General features: G+C 38.1%; 1 protein-coding gene across 2 annotated transcripts; it reads right to left on the minus strand.

Moving 5' to 3' along the window:
• Positions 1 to 209: 209 nt before the first annotated feature.
• LOC145902676 (uncharacterized) lies at positions 210 to 12,500 on the minus strand. 2 transcript variants are annotated; one of them, XM_082990747.1, is made up of 24 exons: positions 12,399 to 12,500; positions 11,539 to 11,808; positions 11,038 to 11,151; positions 10,378 to 10,488; positions 9,881 to 10,099; positions 9,316 to 9,429; positions 8,817 to 8,930; positions 8,376 to 8,651; positions 7,892 to 8,008; positions 7,255 to 7,365; positions 6,762 to 7,028; positions 6,409 to 6,522; positions 5,788 to 5,895; positions 5,188 to 5,466; positions 4,785 to 4,898; positions 4,481 to 4,594; positions 3,689 to 3,946; positions 3,324 to 3,440; positions 2,902 to 3,015; positions 2,341 to 2,616; positions 1,660 to 1,776; positions 1,277 to 1,387; positions 558 to 830; positions 210 to 338 (listed from the first exon to the last, which is right to left on the minus strand). In XM_082990747.1, exons 1-24 carry the CDS (start codon positions 12,466 to 12,468, stop codon positions 217 to 219), a joined length of 3,900 nt encoding a protein of 1,299 aa, XP_082846873.1. In that variant the 5' UTR covers positions 12,469 to 12,500; the 3' UTR covers positions 210 to 216. The 2 variants fall into 2 exon arrangements, with proteins under 2 accessions (XP_082846873.1, XP_082846872.1); XM_082990746.1 differs by having other exon boundaries at positions 9,881 to 10,141.
• Positions 12,501 to 18,031: the final 5,531 nt, after the last annotated feature.

The raw sequence follows: 18,031 nt of genomic DNA on the forward strand, positions 1-18,031 counted from the left end.
AACAAAATTAAAAATTACCAAGTCAGCGCAGCGTGACTTTATTTGTTAGTATGGTTCAGGCAGTTTTACTTTGAGATGAATCGACTTTCGGTTATGTCGGACTGTAACACCAGTATTCTAGAAAGATCTCTCTAATTACCGAGTAAATATTCCACCAACACACACACGGTTCCATTACTAACTTTATTTCTAAATGCAGGTGACAGTTTCCCGAATTCAGAAACCGTATGATTCGCAATAATCGCCCGTATAACCATAACCACAACTGCATTGTCTTCCATTCAAATTGTTCACACATATTCCCGAGTTTTCACAATCACCGAGAGTTTTTGAATCGTCTGGAATAAAAATACTCAAAATATTATTGCAAGCACAGCCACTAGAACACACATAAAAATTTTATATATAGAATATTTTCTTTTTCAACAGTTTCTTCAAGACTTCACAATGGCTAAGCAGTAAATTGAATTAACGCTTTGAAACGGTGGCGCGTTTATTTGGACGCAAAAACTACTACTAAACATTAAAATAACTATTAAGGTAAGGTCTGCACTAACCAAAGTGGGCGATCCAGTGCAGGTTAACCCTCCTTTGCTTCCAACGTGTTTCAGGTCGATCCGTTCTCCAAACCCTAACTCTAAACCCCCAAGGGAAAACCCCCATCACTTTGGTGTCGAAAGTTTCTGGGTTGTCAGCTGACCCGCTGGCTGAAGCTGTGATGTTGAAAGCAAGAGAACTTTGGCATTCGGCGTAAGCAACGCTGACTGTTTTGTAGTAGGGAGGGACAAGTCTCAGCGGTCGAACAGTACGAAGTCCAGAAAGTTTAAGAGCTGGTTTGAAAGTTTGAAAACTGTGTTAGTTGTTGGAGCGATACGTGTACCAAGTATGTCTAAAACAGAGGTGCAGTGTAATTGCTAGTACTAAAAAACGTCTTTCAAAAAATGCATGTCCTAAAGCAGTTCGAATATTTGCACAACAATGACGATGCAGATAAATACACTTAAGGTACAATAAAGCAATATAATATAAGCTCAATATAGCGTATAGTGTTGAGTGCGTGCCTATTTTCAACCAAAGGAGTACTAAATTTAGCACCTGTTCCCTATGTTGTAAACCCCTGGTCTAAAATCTTTTTCAAATTCACATTGTTTCACTTTGTAAAAGCAAGTTTTGCGTATATTTTGACATTTTATAATATTTTACTGTTTACGTCGGTTCAAACACTGGGCCTGCAAATTAATAAAAGCAAATCGTTAGACACGCTCGATCCACTCACATATTTCGCAATTTTTTCCAGCCCGTAGTTCAGGACATGTGCAGTTGTAATCGTTCCCAAACTCGAAGCAAGTCCCGCCATTGCAAGGGTTCGGGTAACAAAACCGCAGAGCTAAAACCGAACAAATGATTTAGACCAAATACTAGTATTTAACTTAAATTAATAAGGATAAAAACAAGATATAAACAGGAACTTGTGCGACGTGCAACATTATTTTTAAATTGAACATAATATAATATACAAAATATGGACATAGTAATGTAATAAACTTCAGATTATAATTCCTTTTCTGATTGTAGTACATATAAAAATCCACTCAGGACAAAAATCCCTCCCAGGCTACCATTACAACTTTCCACACGAACATGTGACAAGCGACTTACCAGTCTCACAAAATTCTCCGACGAACCCACGCTGGCAGTTACATTTCCTTCCATGTTCTTCGCTGTTGTAGCAGTTTATTGAGTGTTGACATGGAAACGTGGTAAACGATCGACTCCCTGTGAAAATAAAAAAAAAATATTTTCTAATTTAGAGTTTTTTACGCTTTCATGAATATCGTTTTATTAAAAACACTTTGTACGCGTGGGCTGAAAATATGAAACGTATAATATGTTGATGAAGTTACTTCGAGTTATAAAAAAAATGCGCTGAACAAATAAAAAAATCTTAGTTTGCGTGGCACCCTCGGAATTTACTATTTTCTTAGTTTTTCATGTAATGTGAGATCTTTATTTCAAATGTATAATAAGGAATCATAAAATTGCATTTCATGGATTTAAATCATCTATTTCAACGCTTCCCAACCAGTGGGCCGCGAAGCCATTTCAGGTGGGTCGCGAAGTATTTCTAAATGTAACAGTTTTTAATTAGATCACGTAAATTGCATGTGTATACGTTGTTTTTTTTCCCAATAAATTGTTTTTTATTCGTTTGGTCATATCACATTGTGGGTCGCATAATAAAACTTGCATTAAAAGTGGGTCGCGAACTTAAAAAGTTTGCGAAGCACTGATCTATTTGATCTGTTACAATTTGTTCTCATTAAATATTTTCAAACTCACCGAATACTGAAGTCCAACGTAATTTTACTTCAGTCTGGTCCCATCCGTCCCCGGGTCTGTCTGTCCTCTGCACGAGTGCACGGAAACCCCACGGGTAAATCCCGAGAATTGTGTAGTTGAATCTATCCGCGTAATACCTCGACCTCGTGATTGTGGCTCTGACGGAGGTGGCCGTTCCCGTGTAGCAACGACTGTACCTCACTGCTACCGTTTGTCCGTACGGAGGACCGTCGGCATGGTAACGGGGGACGCTCGCCGTTCCACTAATAGATGGTTCTAACAAAGTTTATATGAGTTACAATCCCCGAGGCTGTTTAAATCATATTAGTTGAACTGCGGACAAATGTTTACATAATACTGTTTCGACCTAAGGTCTCATCAGTATATAGCTGGTGACTGCTACCTTGAAATAGCTAGTAAGCTAAAGCCTGCGAGAATAAGTTTTTTTTGGTATACTATCCATTAAACGCAAATAAGCCTGCAGCTTATTCATATTACGACTCTTTTGTTTCTACAAATTAATTCGCCTTCTACAAATTTTGAAAGCTTTATATTTTTTACCTATTTCACATCTGTCTCCAGTGAATGGCTCGTCGCAAAAGCAATAGTACCGGCTGTGACCAACGTGGCATCTTCCACCATTCAAACATGGGGACGACCAGCAATAATCAAGCTCTGTGTCAACAAATAAAACCAAAATTCCCTCGAAATTGTGAAAAAAGCAAAAAAGTCTTAAGTGTGCAAGAAACAGAAAATCTACTTCTTCGCTATTCACCATGAGGTAATGCTGATACGAAGTTCGCTGGTTATAGCAGCTTTTCAGTTTGTTTATTTTCCATAAACATTTTTCTATAAACACAGTCGTGAGTTATCTAGACTTCTCACAAGCTTTTTTAATAGTTTAAAATTCCTCTTAAAACCTAAAAAAGAGTGATTAGTTGATTACAGATATTCGAGAAACGTGTTCGAATTTTGGCGCTCACTTGTTTCGCAAAATCTTCCTGATCTGAACGAATAACAATCACAAGTCGTTCCGTTCACAACGTTTCTGCAAGTCCCACCCGGGTAGCACGGGTTGGCAGCTGAAACGTCGGTGGAATCTGCAAGAGTCAACATCGTCGTTAAACTTTTTATTTCGTTTACAGGGTTCCAAGCAGGAATAAATCCAGAACAAATCCCAGCAAATAAATTGTTTGCAACAAAACGTTTTATTTTAACTGCTATCTCGATACAATGTTGGTGCTGCTTTTAAGACGATGCCTATTCGAGGGCTAGATTCTGTCTAAAATAATAAAACCAAACAAAAATACAAAACATTGTTTGTTTCGAAATAACACAGAAAACTTACTGAAAATTAGTCTGTACTCAAGAGCTGTCGGTTCGTATCTCGGGTAATCCCCTTCGTTTTCCCTCCACATCTTTACGGTGATTCCCCAAATAAAAATATCAAGAACTTTGACGCCGACAGTGGACGAAATATTGGCATAGAGCTTAACGTCGACTTGTTCCGGAATTTCCTTTAAACATGAGCTGAATAGCAATGTTTTGGTGATGGTGGTTGTGGTCGTATCAGTAAACGGAATGTCGACGTAGGCAACTTTTAAACCTGCAACCAAATGCACAATCAAAGGTTGATTTTTGTCTACCAACATTTTGCCTGTTATACAATTTGGTTTCATCAGGGTAATGGGGCAGCACTTAAACTTTTAAGTTTAAAACCGAAATTGTGCTGCAAGGTCAGTTCCTGGTAAAATAGAGTTTGCCTTGCAGCAACACCAACATAATACTTACTTCATTGTTCTTCAACAAAGAACAAATGTGAAATACGAGCAATTCTTTTGGTGCTAATACAAGGTCCAGGTAAAGAGCAGTGGATTCATTTTATTCAACTAATCAGGCTATTACGTATTTAAACTGTCGAAATGTTGTACAAGTTATTCTGCTATGCTAAGTATGATCACGCCGAGATATGTTTACTTTTGCAAGAAATCAATTGTGACTTTTCGATTAAAAGTTCCGTCCGATTGTTACAATTGAAAACTAGTTAGGACGATAAAAAAGTTTTCTTCGAATGTTGAAACACCAGTGTGTTCTTGTATGTTTAAAATTTTTGGAAAAAGTGAAATCAAACACTAAATACCTTTTTCGCAGTTTTTCCCGCCTCTTCCTCTGGGACACTTGCATTGGTAATCGCTCCCTAGATCGGTGCAAACTCCTCCGTTGCATAAGTTCGGTGTTTTGCAATAAACTGCGCCTGAGAAAATAAAACAAAATATCGTCATTTATACAACATTATCTGAAAAGCGAACTTTGAGACAAAGCATACAAACAGTACTTAAGTTTGCATGCGAACTACGCGGTTTATTTTCTTTCTTAATCTCCACATTATTTAGATTTAACTTTAAAAATCCACCGTCAATGAACGATTAAACACAGGGTCTTACGACTTTCACAGAACTCTCCGTTGTAATCTTCCGTGCATTGGCAGGTTTGTCCACTTTGAAGGTTCGTGCAGTTTGCTCCATTGGCACAGGGGTTTATCAAGTAGTCGTGAGAAGCTGAACAGAAGCCCATCAAATAACAACTCGTGTACAAATAACATGGGAAACGTAATGAATTAAAAATGTACAACAATATTTTACGAAACCCCATGACCCCAAATGTGTTAAAAAATACAATGATACTATTTTGGGTTTATTACCCTGGGGGGGAATTGTACGGTAGCCATATATATGTGTCATAAATTGGTTATAAATTAATTGGAGCAAACCATTCCGTTAATGGTGGAAAGCAAACGAAAAAGCACATCGGTTGAATACAAGTTTCAATATTTTCAAACATGCTCACCAAACTCAGCTTTCCACTTCATATTTACTCCTGTCTGATCCCACGACGTCAAATAGCTGTGGTCCTTTTTCACCAGGGCCTTGAAACCCCATCTATGCACTTCCTGAATAAACACCCTGAATCTCTCGTAATACCAACGACCCCCTTTGGCCGTTGCCGTGACGTCAGTGGCGGTTAGGGTGTAGCATTGGTCGAACAATATCGTCACTACTTTCCCTGGCCTGGTAACAGCACCGTTGTGGGATCCAACATGGTAAACCCCGCTCTCCCACGCTCCCTCTGAGAACGAAATGTGCAAAAATTGACTCAGATGACAAATGTGTATTTAATTTTGTTGTTCTTTGTAAGTTTAACATCTGAGTTTTGTTGCTTCGTTTATCCTCTGAGGTTTTATCAGTGACCATGCCATATTAACTTTTACGTGTACTGTTTATTTAAGTTGTAGTCTTTTGCGAAAAATAAGCATGATGAATTGAATTTGATTCGGTCACGTATCTGGTTATCAGATGCGCATATGCAAAACCATTTCCATACGAAACATTTTCTTCACGAATACAAGTGGTTTACTTTCTCCTAGTTTATCAACTAAAGAAATGTTACTTATATCACAAGTCTTCCCGCTCCATCCCTGCAGACAAGAGCACTCAAATCCATCCTCATCTTCTTCGCATCTTCCTCCGTTGCATGGGTTCGGATAACATTTTAATCCTATAGAAAAGTAATCGATTTAGGTAACTAAGATATTCGAAAATTGCGGCTGGCCCGTCGGGTCATTTAATTGGTTGCCAGGGGCTGATATAAATTAGGGTCACCAAGTTGGTTCATTCTGCAGTTTTATGTAAATTTATTGAACATTGAGAGTTGCAGACAGGTGTACACCCTGTTTTGACCTGTAAGATCTCATCAGTGTTGCTGTTGACTGTGGCAGATTTTCACTTTGTGGTACCTTTCGGTCAATCGTCCATCCGTTGGGAACCAAAGTACCAATAAAGATACTTTACAGGTCGAAACAGTGTGTACACCTGTCTGCAGCTCTCATTGATTATTATGGCTCTTTTGCGCATACGATATTGCACATTATTTTTGCTTTTCGACTGCAGTATTAAGACATTAATTATTGTTAATGCGTTAACTTATATCATGTAGTGCAAACACCCTTCATGGAACATTGGCCTGCCTGTCAACTATTTGATAAATTCCAGTCCTAGAATTTTAGCTTACGTTTTTCACAAAATACTCCTCCATATTCCTGTGTGCAACGACAAATCCGCCCCTCATCTCCATTCACGCAATAACCACCATTCAAACAATGGCGTTTAAACGGTTTCATTACATCTGCGTAACATAGTTTCAGATATAACAAAAAATATATTTTGTTTCAGTTTCAATGCGCAATAGCGCTGTAACACTTAAGGATACCTGGCTTTGAAATAAGCTTTCAATTATTAGTTAGGTTACTTGTATGCACAATCAACTAATACGTACTGGTTAAAATAAGATCATTTAATAGTACTGTGAAAATTTTCCAATTGACTTGGTGTCGATTAATTCGCAGTAACAAAAAAAACTCTTACCAAAAAAGGCAGTCCAGTATATTGTGCCACTTCCGTAAAACCAACCAGACTTGGGTCGGTCAGTTCGTATCACAGAAAGTCGAAACCCCCATGGGTAAATACCCTCTAGTGTGGAGTTGAATCTGTGCCTACGGTCTCCCACTATGTTGAAGTCAACCCTTTGGGCGAGTCCTACTTGGCATTTATAGTAGATAATATCCACGGTTTTAATGTAGGGTTGTGCGTTCGGTTGGTTGCCCAAACTCCTGTGGGTGCTGATTTTTGTTGCTGTGGATGAATGTGTTTGTTAGTCACAGGCATAGAGTTAAATTATAATCGCTAGCCATTTGGTCTACACATAAGCTAACCCTTGAAAAGAATAACTGTCAGCTATATCTTGACCTGGAGACTAAATAAAGTTTGTGAAACAGAGTATTGAGACTGACAAGAAATTATGTGAAAGATTAAAAATGTTCCATGCACCAGTTTTAAAAACAAAAATTGTCATACTTACAAATCTCGCAATTCTTCCCTGCCTTGTCTTGTGGACAAGCGCAAACGTAACCGACTTCACTCTCTGTACAGTTTCCGGTGACGCACGGGTTTGGGTCGCACGGGGTCAGTTCTAAAACACAAGAACAAAAGTTCAACGTGAACGTCACACTTAACTCAATAAAAATGCGTACAACGTAGAAGAACTATGAATGCTATTGATACGATAATTAGTACAAGATAACATCAAATTAACTCAGTTCTGTGACCTGACAACAATGCGTATCGATGTACCAACGTGTCAGGCCGTTTGTACTCATTAGTACAAACCGCCATAACGATTAACAAGCCAAGACACCAAAGTTTGGTACTGAACGGATTGACGTCAACTACAATGCACCATAAAGTGAAAGTCACTGCCAATTAACCGACAAGACCGTGGTTGACACCAGCTAATGAGACCTGACAGGTTAAAACGGTGTATGAACATTATTTGCAGCTCGCTAATCATTATGACTAATTTGCTTCTATTCAGATTATTTATAGCTAAATTGAGTTCGTTTCGCAGCAATTAGTATTTATATCACACAGATCAAGGACTGCTACATTGACGTCAAGCATGCAATTTTATGCAAAAACACACATTTTTTGTTGTTCACCTCTCTCACAAAACTCGCCGCCGTAATCTGCGTCACAATTGCACCTTCTTCCCTCTGCCTCGTCATTGCTGCAAGTTAATGAGTGGACGCATGGGTTTTCCAATGAATTCCGAGTTTCTGTCACGAAAAAAAAGTTTTATAGCTTGGATTGCTGAAAAGAACTTTTCCCAGTGAGTGTTTCTCAAGAAGTTTACGGCTATTTTTTAATAACTTGATACTGGGAGGAGTTAATGTTGAACTGAACCACACATAGACTTCCTACTCTTTCAAATTCAAAATAGGTTAAAAATATTCCCTTTAATATGCTATATAAGCCTATATATTCCCGACTAACATACAATAGAGTACTGGCAAAATTTTGAACGGCTCTATAGCTCCAGCAAAGTCTGTAAAGTTTTCCTTTCAAATCACTATAAATCCAAATCTGTTGATTCTGCAAAATTGTGTCGGCGTAACTAAAGTTTAACGTGGCGCAATTGGTTACCAAATATAGCTTCGTATTCCAACGTGACTTTATTCTCTTCCCAACCAACATCCGGGTTATCATTCCTTCGAACCAGAACCTGAAATCCCCACGAATGGATGTCCAATATGGTGTGACTGAATTCGTGGGAAGTCGAGTTCAGGGTGGTTACAGTGACTTTGACTTTGGTTGCAATTCCGGTATGGCAATCATCGTAGGTAACTGCTACTTTGCTGCCGTATGGAGGACCACCACCAGAAAACCGAGGCAACGTTACAACAGAACTGACGGATGGTTCTGCAAATGGTGTCAAGATTAAAAACAAAATAAGTATTCGAGAGCGTACAAAAGGTGGAAAAATGCATTATCAATATAAAAAAATTTAAATAAACTTGAATGCAGATTTCTATTATGTATAAAATATATAAATAAAAAAAATAGCGGCAGCAGCAAATAACGAACCAGTGTCACATCTATCTCCTGCAAATTGTTGAGTGCAGTTGCAGTTGTACGAAGAAGAGGTTGGAATGCAACTTCCTCCATTCAAACATGGAGATGAAAAACAATGGGTGAGACCTGAGTGGAAAACATGAGTTGGATTCTATGCAGTCATTAGGGAATAGTTTGTTCACTAGATTAAAGGGGCGCGATAATACAACGCTTTTCTAACCGCAAAGGTATTTTTGGCAAACTCTGCTACGATATCGTTCACTTGGTTACAGTGGCATTAACAGAAATGTGGACCCAAAGTTCACTTATCCGCCAAACAGAAGGGAGGTATGGAACGTAACGATCTCGGAAGGATTCTTCATTGTCTATGCACCCGAAGCACAAACAAATTTCGAATTTACGCGGGTTTTGTAGCATTTTCTTTAGAAATGCAATTGTTAGGCACATTACAAGCTGGAATATCTTTAAACTTGCGAGGTTTTCTGAATTGTAAAGAGGTTTTGTTACTCACGTGTTTCACAAAACTTTCCTGTGGTTCGAACTGGGCAGTCGCAAGTTGTTCCATTCACAACGTTTCTACAACTACCGCCATTCTCACACGGATTCGAACTGTAGTTTAATGTATCTGCAAAAAATTTTAGCTTTTAACATTATAAGTTGAAGCATAGATTTGTGCATTACAAAGATGCTTGATTCAGAACGTTTTAAAGTAAAAATGACGTACAAGACTAACCTTTCGGTGCAAAATCATACAACATACGTTTAGGATATAAGTATTGTACAAACAAACATAAAACAAGAACAAACATTTACAATCAATTGTGATGTTTGAAAAACATACAATCAAATAATTTTTTATTTACTGTGTAAGCTGCAGCCAGATGGCCACTGTTTCGACCTAAAAGGTCCCATCAGTGCAGCTGGTGTGACTATCAGACGACTTTGATGACCAAACGGCCCAGCAATGACTTCCACTTTGTGGTGACTATACTATCACCGTATTTACAACCAAACTCGCATATCCAAACAGTCGGAGTTAAATTGTCCTAGTTTTTAAGTAAATAACCTATTCTTACCAAACAAAGCTCTCCAACGCACAAGAAATGTTCCAGGGGCGGAAAGTGTTTCCAAATTATTTTCTCTCCAAAACTTGGCTTTGAAACCCCAAGAAAATATTTCAAGGATTTTTGTACCGATGGAGGGTGAGCCGCCATCGTTTGGCGAAACTTCTATTTTGAACGGCGGCAAACCCTTACAAGTCGGATATAGGATGGTTGAAATACGTGAAGTTGTTTCTGGGTTTTCAAACAAAATTTTGGCTTCTTCGTCAACATAACCTGCAATTCATTTCTAATAAAAACCCATTCTGTATTTTTACATATTAAAAGATACTTGCAACATTCAAATTAATAATTTTACTTCAAAACAAGATATTTGTTCCCAAAATTTCATTAGTGTGTGAACTGCACATTTGGTTTCGTTTGAGTTGCTTTTACGCGACAATTTTACTCATAGTAAAGAATAGTCACACAAGCTAAACTTTTCGCCTCAAGAGGGCAGCGATAATATTTACCTTTTGTACAATTTCTCCCTGTTATTTCAGGAGGACAAACGCACTCATAATCATTTTCCAATTCTCTGCATTCCCCACCGTTGCACGGATCCGGGTAACAATATATGAGGCCTGTGAAGGAATGGATGTACTTTTTCCGGTGCTAGGTAACAACTTGTAGTAACCGTTTTTCCCGCGTTTTTATTCACGTGACTTTACAAACGGTGTCAGTGTTCTTTTTTCTTGCGTTAGTGTGATCACTAGGACTGGCCTAAGATATTGGACAATCCACCAAGCCACTTATTATGAGAATATAATATATATTCGCCCGTATGCATCATCAGTTTTCTTTTCCGCGATTTTACATTTCTTGCTAGATGTTTGTGTGGCGCACCATTACTCTGATGAAGCCTAATTGAACAGAAGTTGAAACTTCAGTGAACAGATGTACACGTTTAATTGTGTCAACATATTAATTAAAATACAATGATGCAAAAGGTTGCCTGGTAACAACAGCAACACAATATTTGTGAAAAGAATGAAGGTTTCAAAACAAAGCGTGACTATTAAGATTGCCGCAATCGGATGCATTCGGAACCAATTTTCAAACGTAACAAATATTCTCTCAATACAAAGAACTATAGGTCCCTCAAACAAACGCGGAGGAATGTTTGGGCTTACGTCTTTCGCAGAGCTCTCCATGGTACTCAGGCGTGCAATGACATTTGTGGCCGCTCAAATGATTGCTACAATTTCCGCCGTTTTGGCACGGATTGTCGTCAAAATCCGTCGAAACTGCACAAAAGATTTGGTCAAAGTTCATCTGCTCAATTTGGAACAGAGTGGAAAGGTTCTGGGACTTGGTTTGAATGTTTTGCGCGTTGCTACATTACAAAAAAGCATGGGTTTTGTTTCATTACCGTGTTAACACTAAATGGTGTGGGTGACAATCGTATCATAAGATTTATGGCGTTTCTATCGTGTAAATGCACAAAGAAACCCTTTCAAGTGCCTGAGATCCAATTACAAAACCTTGCGAAATTTGATTTCGTTAAACTTCGTTACATTTTGTATCGAAATTCCGCTAATAAAGTCATATTTTACTGCCACTATAGAAAATAAATATAGGATCCAATAAAAATACGTTAGTTTTGCCCAACAATTGTTTGTACACAGACTCACTCCAAATCAAATAATAGTTGAGAGCAACTGCGGATTGGTGCCAATTCATAGCGGCGCTATCAATCCTCTGAATACGAACACGAAATCCCCATTTCTGCTTCTCCAGTATCGTAGCGTTGAAGCCGTCCCTGTAGTTGATGTTGCGTTCGTAGGTAAAACGATACTCCCAGGGTATTCCGTTTAAACAGCGATCATATACGATCGTCAATACTACGGGTTTGCCAAGGTAGTTTGATCCGATATGTTGAGTGTCTCGATACGAACGATAACCTGTGTTAAAGAGATATTAGGTTGCGCTTTTAGAGCACCAACAGTAACTTGCGCGGTTTTAAGACATTAAACCGTAACTTTGCCGCGCAAGTCTTTGGCGAGATAATATAGAAAGATACAATCCAGATTTTTATACTACGTGAGCTACATCCTTCAGCTAATTCCACTATTAGATTTATTTGAACTAAAAGTCTGACAGGCGCATCTTCTGTTAGTGTTTCTTATTTGTTTGAAGCTTACACGTACTAAATATTTACAAAAACTGCTTAAAATCTACTGTTCAATGATATAAAGTTAAATTTGTGATAACCGCAATCGTTAAAGTTAAAATAATTATTGCCTTATGTCTGCGATCTGAATTCTCTTGATTTTTGGCACTCTTTTAAGAAGACTGACTTTTGTATTCGAAAGTTCGCTTCATCCGAGAGGTACTCGCGAAAACTAGTTTGCACTTTTGAACACAAAAGTCAGAGAATTCAGTTCGAAGAAATATTGTGTCACCCGCAAGGTGCACAAACTATAGAAAAAAAATAGCATTTAAATTTTTACAAAACCAAAACAAGACAAACGAGGAGACTACAGTCACTTACCAACTTGGGCTCTGGCAGAAACTGACACAACGAACACTGCAAACATAGAAAAACGGAGAATGAAACCCATCGTTGAGCAATTGCGTGCACGATACAACTGCATGCAGCGAAACGAAGTGAGCATTTTTTACAACATCGTAAAGCAGGCTGTCTTGTACCTTTTTCTCGTGGTCTCCGAAGGCGCATTTTTTCAGGGTAAAATAAGCTGTTTTTCCTATACTCGTGTCCATATAATCTTTTATGCTTATATGATTTAAACTTGTTGACCATTGGCTTCAGAGGATAAGTGCATTCGAACAACATGTCATTGTTTTATTTTTATTCGCGCCGGTCTGGGAAGTCGCTTTACAAAAATATACATTTTTCAAAATCTAACGGTTTCAATTGTATCATATGCATGTGTTTTGTTTGTTTTGATAGAAAAAAACGACAAAAACTTTGACTCAATGTCAACGTGGACGGAAAGGCAACACTAAAGTTTTATACGTATTAGAAGGCAAGTACGTGGACATTTAACGGCCTATAAGTTTTCCACGTTGAACTTGCCTGTATCTTGATCCCAATCTGATTAGAGGATGTTTGGCAGACAAAAGATGCAGACGATTGGAAATTTATTGCCAGTGATGTTTTTTTACTAAAGTTTTTAATAAAACATGCGCAAAGTGTTTAAATTAAATTCACACTTTTACCTGCGTACCACTACAATCACACACCGATCCTACACCGCAGATTGCCCTCCGGCGACAGGCGATATATTTCAACTCACTATTTAACTTTACCTCGCTCAGGTTTCGAACTTGTGTAACCTTGCAACCCGTGGAACCAAGTTTTAGTTTCCAGTTATGACCAAATATTAGTATCACATACTTTTTCAAATATTAATGCGTATTTTTTTAATTTGTGTACCGTTGGAAAGACTTCCTATAAACCATAACTTGTGAGCAAATCAAGACCGGTACCTTGTAAAGGTCAATTATTGTAACTGGATTTTCGACATTAACCTTGGTACAGTAGATTTTATGACAAAAACCATGATGGGTGACATGTATATGTTAACAAGTCCAAATGACCCGTTCAATAAAATTGTTATTCAATATATTATGCCATCGTTGTGCCATATAATCACTTTCATGTCACATCATCGGTGCCAAACTCAAGTTCTACTCGTGCCTCAAGGCGAATAGAGTATCAAGAAGTTTAATGAAAAGGTGCCAGGGCGTTGAACATCATGATGTCAATGACAACCATGCACTTGCGAAACGTCCTCAAGCGTTTTCTGTTATTCACAATTTGCAGACAAACTATCTGCACGCCCGGCAATCCCCAGCCTTAGATGTTACACTGAAATATTATGTAAGAAACCATTTCTCCAATGCACTATCGGTAAAAATAAATAGATCAGAAATACGATCAACTTTTACGCTTTTTGCCCTGGATTTTCTCCTGAAACTCGATTTTCAACTTACTTAAAAGCAGGTAACAGCAAAGACGAAAACCTATGTCAGGTAACTGTTTACTTTATCTGTTACTACGAACGATCTTACAAATTCACATTTGCAAACATACCGTAACAGCCAATCACTTTATTGTGAAGTTTGTAAAGCTTGTTTTTTTATTTTCTATTTCGTTCGGCATATTTTGTTGAGATTTCCAAATATATCGTTCCCCAATTGCTGGTCATTAGTTGCAATTTGTTGAATGCTTAACATAATCGGCAAGTGGTTAAAGTGCATATGACACGGTCATGGCTTCTTTGCGTAAAACTAAAGGTACATCTACAACAAACATATATCCAAAGTTTTTTGTTTGTTAATCGGCCAATCTTTCATTGTATTGTTGCCATGGCAACTAAAAATTACCAAAAAAATTTTAAACTGCGATTAAAACTAAAAATTTCGTCAGTTAAACCTCCCCAACATTTATTCGCAGAACACTCCCATTTTCGACTCTTTAATGCCACCAGATGCATTTTTCCATGTATACCAACTCATAGTGTTTTGCCTAGTAGAAGTTCTCGACCACGGACCATTGAGGCGGGCATGTGAACAACTACGATGCCACCAAGCTCCACCACGAGCCACAGCACAATGATAGCCTGCCCTGCAATTATATTTAAGTCGGTTGTCAATTACTCTGTGTTACAACTTATATAAACTCAGTTAAAACTTGTGTTTAACTAAAACTTTAATGCAACCTTCTGTTTCAGAGCAATTGATTTTTACAATTGTTGATTTAGGGTAGGCGGTTAACTTTGTCAACGAAAATCAACTATTAGAGAAAATGCATTTCATCTTTTTTAACACAACTCGTTTTGCTTTTTTAGTGAAACAGAAACATAATCAGACACATTGTATCATTATCACTTGCCAATCATTGTCTCTGTTACGTGTTGAAAATCTCATCCCGTTTTGATTGAACCGCCCAGTCATGGAATCTCCTGCATTCCCCGAATATCCGGATATAGTAATTGCGTAGGAACTTCCTTCATCGCCAATGCTGAAATTACTAAAACAACAATGTCATGAAAGTTAATTTTTTTACAAAGTGATTTAATAAAAATTTAGATAACTCACTGTTTTAAATCCATCATTGATTACTTTCTCAGGAAATGTCAAAACACAAAACTCTTTATGACGTAATAGCCAACAAACTACACAACATACAAGGACGGTGATAGTGTGGGAGATAAAATTTGGTGGATTCTGGTTTTAGATTAGATTGTTTCAAATTTAAAATGTTGTTTAACCTCTTTGGTGACGTAATAAAGAAGGCCTGACGGTGGTGCAACTATGTTAGATTAAAAAGGGGGAGATATGTTTTCATTCTGCGGTTACATTAGCAAAAGAGCTGTAACAAGCAAGGGAGGCCCGGGTCGCAAGATAAAATCTGTGCTGATCAAATTTTAAAGCACGAATTTATTCTGCGTTGCATCACAATTGCCTCGTGATGTTTCTGATATTAATTTGTAGAGGTGCCCAACTAGCGGATGTCAATTTTAACTTGAAATCACAGTCTCACCTGTACTCGGCAAAACCTTGGCTACCGGAAAAATCCCGGAGATCAACACGAAGGCGACATCTAGTGGACGTACTGGTGATTTGATGAAGTTTCTTCAAACCTAATAAAATTTATTTGTTGTAACAATATTGTTGGGAAATAAACTATTTACATCTAAATTAAGGCGACTACTGATTTAACGTGTAACGACCCTAAAATTAGGTTTGCAGGCTTGGCAGCCCAGGCATTGCAGCCTAGCTGAATAAGGCACTTTTTTAATGACAAGTCGTAGCAAGATTTGAAAAATCAAGCTCCCGGTGAGGTTTGAATCCATGACCCTGGGTTTACCCGGCTAACCCTCCACCAACTGACCTACAGGAGCTCGGCAGTTTCACTGAAATATATGTGGTCTGGTTTGCCAAACCTACAAACCTCATGATCGCGATACGATAGCTGTGATCGACAAGCAAGGACCTGCGCAGTTGGGCTATCATGCCTATCATGCCATAGCATGAAATATTACTGCGTGACCCTAAAAGTATTAACAAAACGTACACACATATCATACAATAACAAACTGTATTAAATAGATGCTATTCACTCCGTAATTAGAAAGAAACAAACTTATGTTATGTGTAAGCTGCAGACAGATGGCCACTGTTTTGACCCAAAAGGTCTCATCAGTACAGCTGGAAGGTTGCACCTAGTTTGGTGCCCAATGGATGACGGTGATTGTATAGTCACCACAAAGTGGAAGTCTTTGCTTGGTCGTTTGGTCAGCAAAGTCGTCTGAAAGTCACTCCAGCTGTACTGGTGAGACCTTTTAGGTCGAAACAGTGGCCATCTGTCTGCAGCTTAAACAATTCATATTATTGACTCCACTTTGCTAAACTTATGTTAGTTTGCAACACTAACACTATGGCGTGTTTTTATAATATATTTGTAATTGGTTTCTGTATAACTTGCAAGGTGTTTAGTCAAAGTTGAATTGCTTTATTTTGAATACAAACCCATCCAAAATTCTGTTGATAGATCCCCGAACCCGTTCTTGTATTCCACCCAATCTCTATCGAAACTCACAGATCCATCATAACGACGCTGGAACACCTGGTATTCATAATATTATTTGCAAACAAGAAGCATTTTTACAGAAAACAACGAATGTTAATATCTACGCATAGGCTATTTGCTGTACTCAAATCAGAACCAAATTGTTGTGAAGATTCGCCAACAGCTTAATTTACGATCCAACATTTCCAGAATATAAAAAAATATTAAATAATTCAAACATTTTGTCGGAAAATTTGTTGGAAAACTTTGTCCAATTTACAAGAGATTATCACCGAAAAACTATTTTGTTTCAATGTAAATATCTGACTTTTCCCTTCAATTCCTCATATAAACTAAGTGAATAAGTTGATTCACCCGAATTTTTTACCCGAAATTCTTATTTGTTTGGATAGAAGACAAATGAAAGCTAGAGCATTTGATATGAACAGAAAGGCAACGTTGCAACTTTTATATGGAGAAAACGACACACAGTGACGCCATTGGATGAAAAATGTCACCTTGTGTTGCCGTGATAATTATGTTGGATTTGAATTCAATAATGTTAAATCATGCGTTTCCATTCTCGCATGTTTTGTGTGATGGCATAGCGGGGCTAGACAGAACACAACAGTTACTGCACACACACAACCGTGCCCTGGACAAAGTGATATTAAACCTCATGAGCTGCAGCATACAACTAACTCATCGATTCATTAATCACACCACTGTTGGAGTATGTGCACCCCTACTGCTGGACTCTCCTACTGCTGAACGTCAGCCATTCAGCGAGACTTCATCAGGTAATATGCCTGGCAGCAACAGGAGTTTCAAGGTTGAGGAAATCCAATTGTGAGAATAGGATCGGTGCAGTGCGTGATATTTATATCAATATTAATACAAATACCTGCCAGCCATTGTCACAGTAAACTTCTTCTCCAGATCTGAGACGTTGGCGACCTTGAAATGGGGAAGTTTTGCAAGACAAGGGGTGAACAAACTCCAGATTTGTAATTCCTACAACAGAAGGGGTTGATGAAAAACGGAACCGCACTGTAAAATTTGGAGGTTGTAATAACCCACCTCGGGGTGGAAATTTGTGAAAAATGGTGGTAAATTCCACCATTTTGTGGATAAAGGTGGAAATAAAACTCCTATGTGTGGAATTTTCCACCATTACCAACAGCATGTGATTTATGGCGTGGAAATTTCCACCCTCTGATCCTGAAAACGTGGAGAAAGCCACCCCACCCCAAGTCATAGAGTGGAATACTCCACCTTATGGTGGTCAAGGTGGAAATTTCCACCCTCTGGCAGAAAACATGATGTTTTCAGCGTGGAATTTCACACCATTTAAACGTGGAGAATAACACCAATACTTATACGACATTAATATTTAAGTGATATTCATTTGTTGAATTTAATTACCACAAATGATTTCAATTGATTACCACATTCCAATGTCAAGGTGTTTATGTGCTGTGTCGTGTGTATGAAACGTCGCTACATAGTGAGAAATTGAATTTGGCGGACAAATGCTAAACATATGTCGGTAAATTTACAACCAGAAAACCGGTTACAACTAACAA

Source organism: Ascidia mentula, chromosome 5, assembly GCF_947561715.1.
Source record: "Ascidia mentula chromosome 5, kaAscMent1.1, whole genome shotgun sequence".
Taxonomy (NCBI): Eukaryota; Metazoa; Chordata; class Ascidiacea; order Phlebobranchia; family Ascidiidae; genus Ascidia; species Ascidia mentula.